At 44.1% G+C, this 18,501-nt stretch overlaps 1 protein-coding gene across 1 annotated transcript in view; it reads right to left on the bottom strand.

Annotated features, from left to right (window-relative positions):
* Window positions 1–2,458: 2,458 nt before the first annotated feature.
* The window catches only part of BTBD19 (BTB domain containing 19), a 121,193-nt gene continuing 105,150 nt past the window's right edge, over window positions 2,459–18,501 (bottom strand). The window contains exon 7 of the mRNA XM_084848284.1: window positions 2,459–2,649. Within this exon, the coding sequence (XP_084704410.1) occupies window positions 2,551–2,649 (99 nt within the window). The 3' untranslated portion in view covers window positions 2,459–2,550. The remainder of the gene's footprint in view (window positions 2,650–18,501) is intronic.

The following is an 18,501-nucleotide window of genomic DNA, read 5'->3' as shown; positions in this document are numbered from 1 at the left end:
CCCCAATAACTACATCCAATTTGCCCTGGCTCATAGATCTTACATTCCAGGTTCTATGGTGTGTTGATCTTTAGAACATGGGATTCGTCGTTCACCACCAGCACCATCGGCTGCTAGCCGTCCTTTCAGCTTTGAGCTAGCTGCGTCATCACATCTGGGGCTGGTTGAACTTATCCTCTGTTCCTCCCCAGTAGCATTTTGACCATCTTCCGACCTGGGAGTCCCATCTTCCGATGGTATACCAACATATCTCTGGTTGTACTGATCCATTTAGTTTTCATGGCAAGAATACTGGGGTGGGTTGCCGTTTCCTTCCCCAGGGATCGTATTTAGTCTGACCTTTCTGCCATGACCTTCCCATCTTGGGTGTCCCTTCACAGTTTAGCTCATGACGTCATTGAGGTGCTCAAGCTCCAGCACCATGACAAGGTAACGATCTCCTTTGCTGAAGTTGCGACCATATACAAAATATCAAAATGTTACTAGAACTGTAAATACATTTCATTGGCCATCTTTTCCACGTGCCATGATGTAAAACAGAATACTCTAGCAGACATTTGGATGAAGCTCCTGCTAGATGGGGGGCCCTGTCTCTTTTGTTAACCTGCTCCCACTTGACAGAATGGAAGGGCTAGTATGATTCACAGAGCCAAACTGAGAAGGGATAAAAGCAGGGGAGGCTGGTGACTCTGATGTCAGTGGGGCAGTTAATCCACTCTGGGTTTCAGTCAGAGTCTGTCAGAACGCTCCCCCTTTGTCCTTTCCCCGAAACTCCAGATGCACCTGCACAATGAGAGTTACTTCTGAGTAGACTCACATATGCTTGTGCTGGGAAAAGGGGGGACATGTGGGGATGGGAAACCAGCCCCCTTTCTAACTGCAGGATCTCTATAACAAAGGTGTGAAGTAGTTACTTCCTAAGGCAATAAACCAAACAGCTGAGAATAGGAGCCTCAAGATTGTGCTTTACAGCACTTAGGAGATTTGGGCTTTAAACTGTGCCACTTCAATTGAGGGGGATCTCTGTAAGTTCTGATGTGGGCATTCAGGGGAGAAACCTCATTGAGCACAATTGCAGTTACTTCTGAGTAGACACTAAGTGGTTTGTGCAGGGACGGGAAACACACAGGACACACCCCTTGACCGGCACACCCCTGGGCAGGGCTAGCATAGCTGAGGTAAAAGCGGGGGTTGGGGCATGCAACAACTATACTGGGGAGAACCCAACTTAAGGAAAAGTATCAGTCTTTAAGCAGTCTCAGGAAATCCGGTTTTTCCCTGATCAGCTCCAGGGTGGCTTCCGGATGGCCATGATGCCATGTATCTCTAATGACTTCCAAATGAGCCAGCTCAGAATAAATCACTCATGGAGACACCCCCCTTGACAGTTCTTGGGCCCTCAAGAGCCTTCATGGCACCAACATGATTGAACTCAGGAGCATAGATTCCATGAAAGAATTCCAGAATGGATATTAAACGTGGGATAGAAAGAAGAAGAGGGCAAAATATAGGTCGCTGCTGCAAAGAGCTTACAACCCAGATTTACGAAAATGTGGAGTGGGATGGGGGAGAAAAGAAATGGAAGTGTTACAAAGGATAAATGTGAGGATGTGTGAAAATGTCCTGATTTAGAGCATCAGATTAGTGGGTTCAGGACTTCTCACTCTTACAGTGTTTGCAGGTGAGACTTTTTTGTGTGTGATCCCCCTCCCTCAAGCACAGAGTTTGTGTGTGTGTGTGGGGAGGTGTTCCAGATGTTGTTGTCTTCCATGTGTAACCCTCCCATGTTTTCCCACCATTATGCTAAGATCTTTTTTTCTTAGCATAAAAAATCTGCTGAGGGAAAGACAAAATAGCTGCCCCATGCCTTTTGATGGGTGGCACTAGGAGCCATGTGTCTAGAAGCACCCTAAATCCCTTTGCGAAAAGTGTTTCTGCCTCTGCTGCTCCCTCCACCAGCCCATGAAGCCCACTGGGAGCTCAGAGCCAGTGCACAGCCAGCTCCCTTTGGTGAGCTTGGGGGAAACAGAACCTGCCTTTTCGCAGGTCTCTTCCTACACTTGCATTTGTGTGCTATGCTGGAACCAGGAGCATAGGAAACTACTCCAGAGTGGGAAGACTTCTACAGTGCTGTTTTGCTGTGTCTCCCTGCTTCTTGGGGATGGGCACTCCCCTCGCCCACCACCGATTTTCCAGGCAATCCTTTGGCTGAGCTGGCCGTTTGATCTCTATGGGGGATCAGGGAAGGGATGCTTTGCTTCCATGTGTGGCCCTACTGCAGGCCCAAATTACTTTAAGGTGGGTGCAAAACCAATTGACAATTTGTTGTTTGGAAATCGTAGTTAACTGTTCACTGCCAACCTGGGAGGCTGCGCTGGCGTTGATCGCAAATCCCTCTTTGAGCAATGTTTTTACTGAGCTCCGATAACACAGCCACATGAAGTCAAAACTGCAAAGTAAAGTTGTAATTGTTTATTTGCCAGCAGTTTAAATAGGACTGTAACTTAGGAGAGGTTTGGTAACATGTTGATAACAGAGTAGAGATTTACATTACAATACTTTAAAATAGATTGCACAGAAGTACAAGCTTTTGCAGGCATGTAAAAACTTTTTTGTTCTGGCAGGCCTTTGGGGATAGCTAGTCTGGACCTGTAAGAATACGATGGATGGATATTATATTTCTTGTTGTCTTTTAACGTTTTGATATTTTATACAGTTTTAATATTATTGATGATTTAATTATATTTTTAACTGTTGTATACTTCTATTTATAGGTTTTAATTGTCCACGTTTTTAATGTTGTAAAGCTGCCTTGAGTCCCAGTATTGGGAAAAAGGTGGGATGATGATGATATGATGATGATATGATGATGATGATGATAATAATAATAAGTAACCCCTCCCCCCCAAACCCCTGTCAGATATGTACAAGATATGGGCAGCTGCATAAACTTTATTGCATAAGCTGCTCTGAGAATATTTATATGGAAGGGTGGCATAGAAAAATGTAAAATAAAATTAGGGCACAATCCTATGCATGTTTAGACAGAAAAAAGTCATACAGTTCCCAACACGCTAGGGCATGCTGGGAACTGTGGGACCTTTTTCATCTAAATATGAAGACCATGACCCAAAGCAAAGGTGTCTGATGGCAAAAATATTACAAGTGTATTGGTTCCACCTCTTGTCTCCAATAAGGAGGGTTTTATTGGGAAACCTAGTACGCCCCAGCATGTTTTCAATGCTGTTTTGTCTTTTGCCACAATGAGTGAGTGAGTGGATGTGACTGCTGATCTCTTTGTATGCCCTAGGACAGGGGGGAGCAGAAGTTAGATCTGGATCTACCAGTAGATCTCTGGATGATTTGCAGTAGATCAGCAAGGGTTCCTGACAATCAGCTGTCTAACAGTCACAACAAGAAGCTTTTTTCTCCTAAATTAGATTGCTGGGAGGGAAACTAGGACTGGATTTTTATGTGAAAGCATTTGTGGGGTTGGTTCTGATACTTATCATAAATTCCTGGGCTGAACATGTGCTCAAGGGCACTCTGTTCCTTAATTCTTAGTGTACATCCACTTGCCTGAACCCCTTATTTTGCACCTGGTTCTGAGTGATGGACCTCAGAGTTCTAATAAATAGATCATGCGAGCCTGAAGTCTACCTATCCCTGCCCTAGGAGTACCTGCACTACTGAGGTAGCTCAAGAAACAACAGCAGTGCTCTTTACAAAGGACTCCCTAGTTGAGGAAAATTTTCCCAAGACATAAGAACATAGGAACATAAGAAGAGCCATGCTGGATCAGACCAAGGGTCCATCTAGTCCAGCATTCTGTTCACACAGTGGCTAACCAGCTGTCCCACAAGCAGGACATAAGCACAACAGCACCCTCCCACCCGTGTTCCCCAGCGACTGGTGTACATAGGCTCATTGCCTCTGGTACTGGAGGTAGCACATAGCCATCAAGACTAGTAGCCACTGATAGCCTTCTCATGTTTTCAAGACATGTTTTCAAAAATGGCCCAAACATTGGGGCTGTTCACACAACACTCAGTGGTTGGGTGTGGGTTGTTTTTGAACTGTGGGTTGTTTGTTGAACCATGGGTTTGTATGTTGTCTGAACCCAGGAATTTTCTGCAGGGTGGCTTGTTAACCATGCAGTGTGTCTTATTTTTCTTGAACAAGCCACCTTGAGAACCCATGGTTTGTTGTTGGGTTGTTCAGGGTGGTTAACAAGCCACACTGCATGGTTAACAAGCCACCCTACAGAAAATGTCCTGGGTTCAGACAAAATGCTAACCCACAATTCAGCAAACCACCCACAATTCAACAACTCACACTCAACCACTGAGTGTGGGTGAGCGTGTTGTGTGAACAGCACCATTGTCTGTTATTGTGACATTTTACAATCAAAACCCCTCACCAAAGGAAACTTAGCAGTTATAGAATAAGATCCTGGGATGCTTCCAGATGACGCTTTTACTCTGCAATCACCCTGCCTCAAACAAGGAATTTTACTCAGTCATTGTCATTTTCCATTTGTTACCCTCCCATGTTATCTTACCAGAAAAAAAATTGTTCAAGAGGAAAAGATGGAATAGTTGCACAATGCCTTTTGATTGTTAGCACACCAGGAGGTGTATATCTAGAAGCACCATAATAATAGGGCAATACAAATACCCAGCCATGGGCACTGACCCCTGATCTACAATGTCATGCGCATAAGGAAGCTAGAAGAATTACAGGCAGCATCACGTTCAAGGTCCCCAATCCAGATCAGAGAGGTTAGGTAGGTGTTTTGTATCACCCTCTTGCCAAAGTTGGTCAACTGCTGTAGAGCATTACATGGGCAGGCAGCACCACCTGCAGGTAAATCCTCAGAACAGCCGATATCCCAGTGAGAGCTATGAGAAGCTATGGCTGCTTCTGGGCTGCAACATTTACGATGTGATCCTATGCATGTCTACTCAGAAATATGTCCTATTGAGTTCGATGGAGCTTACTTCCAGGTCATTGTGCATAGGAGTGGAGCTTTAGTCTACTTTTTAAATGAGGACAATAAAATTCATGGTAAAGAAAATGGAGGGTGGAAGAAGAATTCATGCCTCCCTTTCCCTCTACGCTTTTCCCAAGGCCCTCCTTCACACACTTTCTAGCCTGAGCCAGCTAGAGGTAGGAGAAGACAGCTGCTGAAGCGCTTCCCACACCAGCAACTGCCCGTGCTCTGGAATCTCCATTGGTTTTACCACTATCATACTGAGCATAGATAGGGTGGCACTCGCTGCGACCTTTAGTGGCAGCTGCCGCTATATGTGCGTGACCCAAGTACCATCTGCCTCCAGTTCTTAAACTGCCACACATCAGCCATCTTTCATCTGATTTCTCTGAAATGTCGACAACTTGTATCCCGAATCTTCCATATCAACATTTATAGTCATATGATGAATGATCTGTTTTCTAAGGAACAGAATGCTTGTGATTAACAATGAAGGCAACAGACTTTAAATACAGACCGGTTCCCATGGAAATATAGGATCTAAATGGCCCCTAGGAAGTCCATGCATTCTTCCTATAGGGCTGGGAATGGCTTGGGTCGTAAGCAACTGATCCCAATTTCATTCACTCCCCCTTTCTAACGTTTAATTCCATATCCCACAGTTCTAAATTCCACCCTCTTGTTTTCAGAGGAACATTGGAAGCCGCCTTATACCAAATTAGACCTTTGGTCCATCTATCTCTGTATTGTCTACGGCAACTGGCAGCACCTCTCCACTGTTCCAGACCGGGGGGGGGGGATCTTTTCCAGGCACACTTGCATATGCCAGGGATTGCACATGGGGTCTTTTGAATGTAAAGCTTGTGCTCTACCATTGAGCTACGGCCATTTATCATCCAAGTTTGTAGGACATGAAATAACAGGCTTATGTTACAGGAAGGCAGATTTCAGTTGAACATCAGGAAAAACTTACTAATGGTCAGAACAGTCAGACAATGGAACTAACTACCTAGGGAGGTGGTGGGTCCTTCATCGCTGGAAGTGTTCAAGCACATACTGGACAGCCATCTGTCAAGGATGCTTTAAACTGGATTCCTATACTGAGCAGGGGGTTGGACTAAATAGCCCCTTCCAACTCTATGATTCTCACATATGTTCCTTTATCCCAGCCTCTCCCCCAACATGACTTCCTTCCCCCATGATATATTCAACAAACAAACAAACAAACAAAGTTGTGAACTGCCCAGAGAGCTTTGGCTATGGGTGATATAGAAATGAAATAAATAATAGCAAACAGGATGAGCAACCATATCAGGGCTTAATTTGCATTGGGCCTCAATCCTGGAATATATGAATTATTAATGATGAGTTGTCCCTGAGCATGTGCAGAACACATTTCTGCCATATTGAGTTGCTACAGCTAGTGCTCACACTTCAAGGATTGGGAATCAGGGCTTCTAGTTCAAAGGATGTCCCTTCCTGTGTATACCAGCATCTTAGGGAAAGAAGCATTGGCCGGTACTGATTCTAGCCTGTGTGAACCCTCTCCCAGGGGCATATGAAGAAGACAGATCCAATTACTCATCAAAAATGATCTAAGAGAGCAGGTGTAGATCGAAGACGTCTAAAACAATAGGAATCCTCTTACGCAGGTATGCAGGCAAACAAAATTTGCTCAAAGCATGCTTTCAAATATCCCCCATTATCTGTTGTTGTGACTGTTCACTCAAGTGCAGAGAAGCACGCATGGCTTCCTCAAGCCTTCGCTGTCCACTTTTGACAGGAGACAAGGGAAGCCTTCCTCTTTCAAGTGCTGCCCCTTTGATGTTCTCAACCCCACCAATCCCAAAATGCAGGCAGCAATGGAGACATTCCACCGAGAGGAATGGCAGGGCAACGCTTGCACTAGTAACAGAAGTAGACCCCTTATGAAATAGAAGTCTCCACACTTCCAGGTGACTAGGAACAAACCCTATTTCCTGAGAGAGAAGTAGTTCAGCGAGTGAGCTCAGCAACAAGGCCCCACATGGAAATCAGCAGATCATGAAGCACAGCCTTTCTCCCCTTGCTGGTGGTTTTTAACTTGTAAACACCTGTGACATTGTATATGCAGAAATATAAAAGAGAAGCAACATGTATGGGCACCTATAAATTAAGTACAAGGCAACTTATCCCTTGTAATCCACTGCAGCAGCCATCAAGGTAGAGACATCTAGATTCTTGACTGGAAGGTTGTATCTCATGCACATTGTAGCTAATGGCTATTGATATTCCTCTTCTTAGCAAATGTTGTTTGCCCTTGCTTTTAAAAACATCCAGTTATATTAAGGCTGCAATTCTATACTCACTGGAGGGAGCAATCCTATGTGGATTGACGGTCACCTCCAACCCCGGGGGCGACCGCCTATCCAGTGCAGGATGGGAGGAGTGGTGAGGAGCAGATCTCCTCCTCACTCCCCCCGCCCTGCTTTTGTGGCTAGACAGCTGATTTCATCTGTCTAGCCGCAGGACCTCGGAGCACGGGAAGTGGCAGCTGGACGACACATAGGATATGTCGTACCGGCACTTCCGACTTCCCAGCCCCGCCCCAGGAATGGCCCATTTTTGCTACACTGCACTCCTCTTACAAGCGCGGAGCATTGGGCTGATCCATGCTGCCTACAAGGCAGCACGAGAAGGGGTGGGGGGTCGGTTCTCCAGGAACCAACCTATCCTATGGCTATCTAGCCACTGACTAGCAGCCATAGGATTGCACCCTAAGTCTGATTGAACTTAATGGGGCTTATTTCTGAAAAGACATGCATAGGACTGCATTTGTAAGAGTCTTTATGACAGCAAAAAGTGCATTTTTCTTTTTTGCAAAGCTTTAAAACTGGCTTAAGCCTGTATTTTGTTAGTTTGATAGATGGCTTTATTTCTTTCAGTGTGATAAAAAACAAACAGGTCCTCATCTGTCTCATCCCCAGTGTTGAATATTAGAGCATGGGAATACCCTAAAAAGTAACAGATTAAGCCTACACCCAAGCCCATAGGAGGACTCTCTGCTACTCCTTTACATTGGACCGAGCTTGCAAATTGGCAATGTGGCTTGCATGCAAAAGAAGGGTAATCAAATTTTACTAGATGTAAAGCCTCTCTAGTAGATTTTCATCTGGCCTTTTCTCCAAATTTCCAGAGATAACCCTGCTCCTGTCTAAATCTGTTTGGCTACAATTGGACCCTGCTGCTGCTTCTCCTTTCCCCAGTGGTCCCCAACAGTCATTCTTCATCATGATGGTAACCTTTAACCTCCCTGCACCTAATCCTTTCCCATACATATGAAGTTCCTTCAGCCTTTTCTCATGTTTGATGCATTTTAGAAAAAGCACAAAGAAACTGGATTCAAATTGAGTTCCGGGGCACTTCCAGATGAGGCTTTTATGGTGCAATCATCCTGCCTCAAACACAAAATTTTACAGGGGCTCCAGATGGCATGGTCTTCCACTTGCAATATTTCCGTGTTTTCTCACCACTTCTTCAGTCATTTGTCTTACCACAACCACCACCAAAAAACACACACAACCCCATTAAGGAGGGAAAGATGGAATGCCTGCACAAAGCCTTTTAACTGGTAGGGCTAGGAACTGTCTGTAAGCATCCTTGGGGCTTTTATCCTGCGATTGAGATTGCTCCTTCATGGAAGTTCACAGGGCTATTTGTTTATTTATTTATTGCATTTATATCCCGCCTTTTTCCCTCTTGCAAGGAACTCAAGGCGGCTTACATTCTCCTCCTCTCCATTTTATCCTCACAACAACCCTGTCATCTTTACATGATGCCATGACCCTGCCCTGACCCTCCTGCACTAAATGCCCTATGTTCTGTTTTTAAATAGATTGCAGATAATGAGCTATGAAATTACCCAGTTGTGTTCCGCTTCAGTTTCCTCTGTGAAAAGAGTGAAAGCTGCAAGAAGAGGAGCGAGATCAATGAAAGATAATGGAGGACTCAGATACAGGGAGAAGGAAGTGCATGTAAAGGGAGTCAGTGGAGATCCTGCATTTGAAATGGAAGCAGAAAGCCCTATTCTAAATGCAGGATTTTAGGCTGGTGTAGAAATGCCCTTGGTCTTGCTGATCCCAGCAGCATCTAATGGGCTTTAGATACCAGTATTTGCTTCCACCACGAGAGGGCAGTAGACAAGTACCAAATCTCTCTCTCTCTCTGCTTTAGTTGAATAACATCTTTCATTCTGGACTGGATGATAGCCTATTGGTGTACCTGAGACTATCTAATACTATATCCTAGCTAAAGGCCCAGGGTTCCTGGCCTTTCCACAAACCTGCTTACTACCTCACACCCCTATTACTCCATCCCCATACCCCATTCTCCCATCTATGCAGCCATTGCCATGAAGCTCAGTAATCTTGAGAGAGCCGTGCTCTTTCAGCCTAATCTGCCACACAGGCTTGCTGTCAGGATAAATGAGCTTCCTGAGTTCTTTGGAGGAAGGGGATGCATGTGGCAGAGGTTGACATCCAATCAGATATGAAGTGTAGTTTTAAAACACACTTTTCTCAGGGCTACTGTTTACTGAAATATAAGCACATTCTGGAAGCACATATTTTCCCCTCTGAGAAAGGCTTTTACAGCCTTATAGCTTCAACTGTCCCCATAGCATGTCTGGAAGGGAGATATGTGAAAATGCAGTAACTCAGCTATGAAACGGGTGTGAATTTGTCACCTTTTTCATTTGATTTTTAACCTCTTAATCCCAAAGTCTGGCTAAATGGATATTCCCAAAGTTTTGATATAACTGCAAATGACAAGGGTCTTAGGCTGGTTTTTTCTCTGTCCTGTCTGCATAAGCACAGATTAAGGAAAAACTAAAATGCTCTGACCTCTTCATGGATCACTGTCTTGTTGTGGTGAAGGGGCTTGCATAACTCAGTGAAGTCATAAGCTACGCCGTGCAGGGCCACCCAAGATGGACAGGTCATGGCGGAGAGTTCTGACAAAATGTGGTCCACTGGAGAAGGAAATGGCAACCCACTCCAGTATTCTTGCCAAGAAAACCCCATGGAGCGTATCACAAGGCTAAAAGAGATGACGCCGGAAGATGAGCCCCTCAGGTGGGAAGGTGTCCAATATACTGCTGGGGAAGAGCAGAGGGTATTTCCAAGTAGCCAGAAAGAGTGAAGCGGCTGGGCCAAAGCCGAAAGGACACTCAGCTGTGGATGTGTCTGGTGGTGAAAAGAAAATCCGATGCTGTAAAGAACAATATTGTTTAGGAACCTGGAATGTAAGATCAATGAATCAAGGTAAACTGGAGCTGGTCAAACATGAGATGGCAAGATTGAACATCGACATCTTGGGAATCAGCGAACTAAAATGGACAAGCATGGGCGAATTTAATTCAGGTGACCATCATATCTACTATTGTGGGCAAGAATCCCTTAGAAGAAATGGAGTAGCACTCATAGTCAATAAAAGTGTGGGAAAAGCAGTACTGGGGTACAGTCTCAAAAATGACAGAATGATCTCAGTACGAATCCAAGGCAAACCATTCAACATCACAGTAATTCAAGTCTATGCCCCAACCACTGAGGCTGAAGAAGCTGAGGTTGATTGGTTCTATGAAGACCTACAACACGGTCTAGAACTAACACCAAAAACAGATGTCCTTTTCATCATAGGGGATTGGAATGCCAAAATAGGAAGTCAAGAAATCACCGGGATAACAGGCAAGCATGGCCTTGGTGTACAGAATGAAGCAGGACAAAGGCTAATAGAGTTTTGCCAAGAGAACACACTGATCATAGAAAACACTCTTTTCCAACAGCACAAGAGGCGACTCTACACATGGACACCACCAGATGGTCAATATCGAAATCAGATTGATTATGTCCTTTGCAGCCAACGATGGAGAAGCTCTATACAGGCAGTAAAAACAAGACCTGGAGCTGACTGTGGCTCAGATCATGAGCTTCTTATTGCAAAATTTTGGCTTTAATTGAAGAACGTAGGGAAAACCACTAAACCATTCAGGTATGACCTCAATCATATCCCTTATGAATATACAGTGGAGGTGAGGAATAGATTTAAGAGATTAGACCTGAGGAACTATGGACGGAGGTCCGTGACATTGTTCAGGAGGCAGCAACTCAATCCATCCCAAAGAAAAAGAAATGCAAGAAAGCCAAGTGGCTGTCTGATGAGGCTTGACAAGTAGCTGAGGAAAGAAGGGAAGCGAAAAGCAAGGGAGAAGGGGGAAGATATATCCAACTGAATGCAGAGTTCCAGAGAATAGCAGGGAGAGACAAGAAAACCTTCTTAAATGAACAATGGAAAGAAATCAAGGAAAACAACAGAATGGGAAAGACTAGAGATCTTTTCAAGAAAATTGGAGATCTCAAGGGAGCATTTTGTGCAAAAACGGGCAAGATAAAGGACAAAGAAGGCAGGGACCTAACAGAAGCAGATGAGATTAAGAAGAGGTGGAAAGAATACACAGAAGAACTATACAGGAAAGATCTTAATATCCCTGATAGCCATGTTAGTGCGGTCACTGAACTTGAGCCAGACATGCTAGAGAGTGAAGTCAAGTGGGCCTTAGGAAGCATTAGTAACAACAAAGCTAGCGGAGATGACAGTCTTCCAGCTGAGCTATTTAAAATCCTAAAAGATGATGCTGTTAAAGTGCTGCACTCAATATGCCAACAAATTTGGAACACTCAGCAATGGCCACAAGACTGCAAAAGGTCAGTTTACATTCCAATTCCAAAGAAGGGCAATGCCAAAGAGTGTTCAAACTACCTCACAATTGCGCTCATTTCACATGCCAGCAAGGTGATGCTCAAAATCCTACAAGCTAGGCTTCAGCAGTATGTGAACCGAGAACTACCGGAAGTACAAGATGGGTTCCAAAGAGGCAGAGGAACTAGAGATCAAATCGCCAACATTCACTGGATCATGGAGAAAGCAAGAGAATTCCAGAAAAAACGTCTATTTCTGCTTCATTGATTACACTAAAGCCTTTGATTGTGTGGATCACAACAAACTGTGGTAAATTCTGAAGGAGATGGGAGTACCAGACCACCTTACCTGTCTCCTGAGAAACCTGTACGAGTGTCAAGAAGCAACAGTAAGAACCAGACATGGAACAACCGATTGGTTCAAAATTGGGAAAGGAGTACGACAAGGCTGCATATTGTCACCCTGCTTATTTAACTTATATGCAGAGTACATCATGAGAAACGCCGGGTTGGATGAATCACAGGTCGGAATTAAGATTGCCGGGAGAATTCTCAACAACCTCCGATATGCAGACGATACCACCCTAATGGCAGAAAGCGAAGAGGATCTAAAGAGCCTCTTGTTGAGGGTGAAAGAGGAGAGTGCAAAAGCTGCTTTGAAACTCAACATTAAAAAAACAAAGATCATGGCATCTGGCCCCATCACTTCCTGGCATATAGAAGGGGAAGAAATGGAAGCAGTGACAGATATTATTTTCTTGGGCTTCAAGATCACTGCAGATGGTGACTGTAGCCATGAAATTAAAAGACGCTTGCTCCTTGGGAGGAAAGCTTTGGCAAACCTAGACAGCATAGTAAGAAGCAGAGACATCACCTTGCCAACAAAGGTCCATCTAATCAAAGTTATGGTTTTCCCAGTAGTAACGTATGGCTGTGAGAAGAATTGATGCTTTCGAACTGTGGTGCTGGAGAAGACTCTTATGAGTCCCCTGGACTGCAAGGAGGTCAAATCAGTCCATCCTAAAGGAAATCAACCCTGAGTGCTCATTGGAAGGACAGATCCTGAAGCTGAAGCTCAAATATTTTGGCCACCTAATGCGAAGAGAAAACTCCCTGGAAAAGACCCTGATGCTGGGAAAGACTGAAGGTAAAAGGAGAAGGGGACGGCAGAGGATGAGATGGCTAGATAGCATCACCGATGCAATGAATATGAACTTGAGCACACCCCGGGAGAGAGCGGAGGACAGGAAGGCCTGGCGTGCTCTGGTCCATGGGGTCACGAAGAGTCGGACACGACTTAACAACTGAACAAAAATGCTCTGATTCAGCATTCTAATCCAACATGGCTCTAAACCAGAGATCAGGTGGTTGACACAGTCCATTTTTACAGAATCTCTCACCTGCTTGGTGGGGTAGGATGCCCTGACTCTGATGAGGGGATGCAGCAGTCTGGATCCGAGTCCCCACAAAACAGGTGACTAGAAAGATCCAAGTTTCACAGTCCCTGTTCTAGTGATGGGAACACATTGCTGCAGTGTGGAATGACTGCTGGAAGATGCATGCCTCACCCTGTTGTGTGTGGGTGCCAATCCAGCAAGAGAATCCTCATCCATGCATGTAAGCCCACATCAGCAGATTGCAGCACATTCTCCCTTGCTGAATCAGGATGAACACCTTTTATTTGACTATTTTCTGTTAGTGTAAGAATCTTGGAGTATGCAAGGTTTCAAATTAAACAGGACTCTCGCTTTTGCAGTCTTAGGACTGCAGTCTAACAGAGCATGACTGATAACAAATGCAAATTAGCTGCCTATTTGCAAAGCTTTTAGCACTCCAGAGGCGAATTACACCAACCAACAAAGAGCTACAGATGGTTGTAATTACCCCACTACAACCTCATGGACATCTTTTCCTAAAAGGAAGATGCACCCCCTCCTTTTTAACACACCTCCTTTTAGGACAAGGAGTTAGAAGGCAGAAGGAATGGTCATTGTGGGAATGAATGAAATAGTTGCCATAAAGAAAATAATCTTGTGCATGTAACTGAGAATTACTTTTCCAGTCTGCCTGATTGAGAATGTTGTGTAACAAAGGAACTTCCATGCATTAGAAGTTGATCTGATCTAGCAGAAGATATTACTGTATTTGCTTCGGGTATGCCCACACAGAAAGTGCTACAATTAGGCATACGACTGCTACTGCAAGAAATGTTCTCTGGAAATGACAGGCACTTTTCCTCCCATGCTGAGAACACGAAATTGATTCTATAGACCAGAGAGGCTCCGTTGGTCCTACAGTCCCCTCCAGCCATGGTCCTACTGTCAAGGGGCCATCACAGGCAAAACTGCAGTGCATGTGGATGTTGTTTGGACCACATGAGGTCAACAGGACCCTAAAAGGAGGACCTTGAGAGCATGACCTTATTCCCAGGGATCAAAACAACAACATCTATAAAAGCCACACTCTCCACACCCACAGAAACAATAGCACCAACCCTCCTAGCCTTCTGCCTTGAGATAAAGGTGCAGCATCTGGAATCAATTCCTGTGAAGTCCCCATAGGCCTTAGAGACACAATCTACCTGACACAGGGAGGAGCCATGAGTCAGGGTGTGTATAGTTTTGATGTTGCCTAATATGAGGAGTCTGAAGATCATTCCAAGGTCTTTTTATTCTCAAGTAAAAGTATTCAACACTCTTCCTCTCAGATGGGGAGAGGGGACAGGGAGGGTTTTTTTTTCCTCAAAACTTTTTGTGTAGACTAGAAAGAGCAGATTAAAGAACAGCATAACAGATATGCATGCAAATCAATTTTCATAAGACAACAGCCTTAGGGCCAAACTACCTGAGAGAGATGTTAGAGATTTGTGGTATGTTTCCTCAGCAGGGCAAAAAGCAATTTTGTGTGTGTGGTGCAGGGGAGGGATGACTCAGTTTAGATCAGCCTTCCCCAACCTGGTGCCCTTCAGATGGTTGGACTACAACAACTCCCATCATCCTCAGCCAGCATGGCCAAACTGCAAAGTGAAAAGAATCTCCCCCAATGCTGTTGCCCTGATCCAATCCCCCCCACTGCGGTGCTTTTAGCTAAAAACTGAAATGCCAGGACAGCCAAACACAAATCTCCCATGTCTATGCAGTCTGGCCCTAAGGTTGGAATACCATGCATGCATACTTACTTGGGAGTAAATTCTATTATATTCAGTGGGACTTACTTTCAAATAAACATGTATATGTTCAAGCTGCACAATGTCTCTTGGACAGCTAAAGCTAGATAATATTTTGCTGGAATAGATATGATCTAATGTCAGAAGGATGTTGTTTCGAAAATGGCTGTATGGTACTACCCTGTGTGTTTCACTATGTTTTTCAGTATCTGATGTTTGTCTTGTTATAGCTTAGATGAAAAAAAAATCAATAATCTCATCTTAGTTTGATTATGAAAAAAAAATACAAGGAAAGAACAGTGTTTGAGACACTCCTTGAAAACAAGTGTGTGGGCTGAGCTTGGTTTTGAGCATGAAATGCAGATTTCTTTTAAAATCTTATTGCACCACACAACTCCATAAAACATCTCAGCTCCCTGAGGTACAACTAGACAAGGTGGTGTGAGAGCAGTGATTGGATCTCCCCCAGTTTTTAAAAATGGCAAATGCATAGTTTTGATGTTGCCTAATATGAGGGCGGTGGAAATCTTTCAAAGGACTTTGTATTCTGTCTCTCTTGAGAGAGAGAGAGAGAAAGAGAGAGAGAGAGAGAGTGTGTCAGACAGACAGACAGACAGGAGGGTACCTGCCTGCAATAGCAGATGGGGGAGGCAATTTTAACCAAGAAATGGGGGTGGGGGGGATTCACCTCTCCCTCAGTGCCACCACTCTGAACTGAATCCCACCCCAGCCCCCACACAACTGTATTTACCATTGGTGGCAATTTTGTATTTTCCACTGCGGGGCCAGGGCCAGACCCCAATGGGTCTTCAGTGCTTTCAGTGCTGCCAGTGGGCTCCCTGCCAGACTTTGATGCCCCACTGCTGCCGCTGTGCTCTGGCACTGCCATTTACCTCCACCCTCACCCGCATATGGATGGACTGGATATGTTTTGGGGATGGATGGCGGTATTCTGAATAGGAGCTGAGCCGGTGCTTGGCTCTGCTCTGTGCTGACCAGCCGTCATGTTAGATTATCCAAAATGCAAATCTTGACCCAACTTTCAGCACAGCTCATCTGCCATTCAGTGGTGGTGAGTGACTGCTGTGGCAGTGAGCGGCAGCAGCGAGCGGCAGCAGTGCTCAGGTGAGATGGCGGCAGCTGTAGCAGGCCCCATGGTGGTGGGTCGAGAATGGGCCCTTCTGAGCCCCTGGGCCCTCAGCAGCTACCGGACCATGCCGACCATGTCCCACAGTCTCATCACATGGCCCTAAGTTTACTTAAGTATTCAAAATGTTTGCATTTACAGCTGTATTTCAATTACACCCATGTTGTACAATTGCAAAAAGGGTTGCATCTTTGTCCAGGGTGGCTAAACATACTTCCACCTTTTCTTTTCTCACGCTAGAGAAGCAGATACTAGCAACGCCTGGAACCAGGTGACTCAGTACATTCCAGTAGGGTGATGGCCAGGTTTTCTCTGTACTCCCCAAGCTATCTGCTTGCCTAGCAACCAGGTACTCAAACAAACAGTACCAAGGAAGGGCCTATCTGTGTCTGGGCCTAAGGCAGACTGAGCAGTTATCATCTACTTGACAGGAGTGGCAGACAGACTGTCAGTGGCTACAGTACAGTCAAATCCTATTCACTCTGAGTCCTGGTTACACATTAACAGGATCTGCCACTCCTGGACCTAGGTTAAATTGATCCGCCAATACACCAGTACAGAGCTATTCACAGGAACCATTGTGGTAAGGGGAACAACTAGTTGTAACAGAGATGCTACTTCCAGGCTATTCTTATACAAATCTGGCCACTGATTGATTTATTTGCTTCTTGGCCTTAAAACACCCCCCCACCACCACCATCCCAGTGTTAACCCAGCAAAGCAATGATCACTTTTGCATAGGTGATAGTGGGCTCCAAACTGGTGGGCTGGTTTCCATATATTCCATTCCAAAAGTGTTGGGGGCGGTTAGGTTTTTTGTTTGTTTGAATTCCCTGGAGGTTAAAAGAAAGTTCTGGGACTTTCTGCTAGCTGAATCTTCTGTGGCAGAAGCAGTTTTGGAGGGAAATTAATTTTTCATGACTGAAGGAGCTAACCTCCAACTTGCATTACATAAAGAGCAAATTGTATACTGGATACAGCAAGATACAACTGCTCCAGTCCAACAGAGGTACTATTTTCTTCAAAGTTGTTCTTTGGTCATTTTCCCCCAGAATGTCCATTACTTGAACTATGGAATATTTGGCAAAAGCTAAAGGTCATAAGACGTTATTCTGATTATATATGCATTTTATTTATGTAACTTATTTCACAATTTCTATTATTGTTCTAAGATGAGGTTGCATTTTCATTTAAAAAGAAACAAAACATTATTTGTATAAAGTGTCAATAGATCAGGCATTTTCAGCTCAGGGTTCAGGCCATTACAAAACCTTCTTCTTCTTAAAGTGCTGTCTCCTATTGGAGGTTAGCTATCATTACAGCTATTTTCGTTTTTGATCCGGCTGCTCTGAACAGTTGTATAGAAGTACAGCTGAACCATTCCCTCAGATTCTTTAACCATGATGTTCATCTTCTTCCTATTCATCTTTTTCCTTCCATTTTCCTTTGTATCATGAGTTGGAGTATGGCGTATTTTTCACCTCGAATAATATGACCAAGGTATTGTAACTTTCTTCTCTTGATGGTCTTTACCAATTCTGTTTGTTTGCTTACTCTGCATAGTATGTTCTCATTTTTTACTCAGTCAGTCCATGGTATTTTCAGCATACGTCAGTATATCCACATTTTGAAGGATTTGATTTTCCTCAGATTGTTCTTCTTAAGTGTCCAAACCTCGACTCCATAAAATAATATCGAGAACACGTAGCATCTTACCATCCAAATCCTTACTCCTAGATTAAGGTCCCGATTACATTATAATTGTTTCATTTTAACAAACGCTGTTCTTGCCATCTCCACTCTTGCGTTTATCTCTTGTGTTTATTTCTTTCACTGAGCAAAGTTCCTAGAATTTGTATTTTGTGACTCACTCAATTGGCATATTATTTATCGTAATAATAAATGCAGTAAAAGGCATTTTGCTTATCACCATATATTATGTTTTACTGATATTCATTTTAAGACCATACTCATTACTTATTTTATTAATCTGATCTAGTAATTTTTGTAAGTTGGACATATTGTCTGTCATTACTACAGTGTCATCAGCATATCAAACTGTGTTAATTATTTTTCCATTGATGTTTATGCCAGTCATTTGTTCAGCAAGTGCTTAATTTAATATAGCTTCAGAATATAAATTGAACAGGACACAGCATTGTCTTACTCCTCTTTGGATTTGAATTTCTTCAGATAACTCTCCGTCAAGGACTTCCGGTTGGAACCAATGTCGCCCTTGCAGCATCCCATGGAGTCTCTGCGGGACGCTATTTCAGACAGCTTTTTAAAAGGTTGAAAAACCTTTTCATCTCCCCGCTGGAATTAAAAGGCGGGGGCAAGGTAGCATTCTGGATAACATCTTGGAAAAAGTACTCCAAACGAGGCAGTGGGGGGACTGGATTCCAGGATTATCTTCCCAGAGCTTAACCACCGCAAAAAGCTGTGCTGAAACTCCTATTTA

The sequence above is a fragment of the Heloderma suspectum genome, chromosome 4, assembly GCF_057233095.1.
Source record: "Heloderma suspectum isolate Gila_16-S chromosome 4, 16-S_ref, whole genome shotgun sequence".
Lineage (NCBI taxonomy): Eukaryota > Metazoa > Chordata > Lepidosauria > Squamata > Helodermatidae > Heloderma > Heloderma suspectum.
Note: the sequence above shows the minus strand (reverse complement) of the source record. Positions and strands in the feature narration are given on the sequence as shown.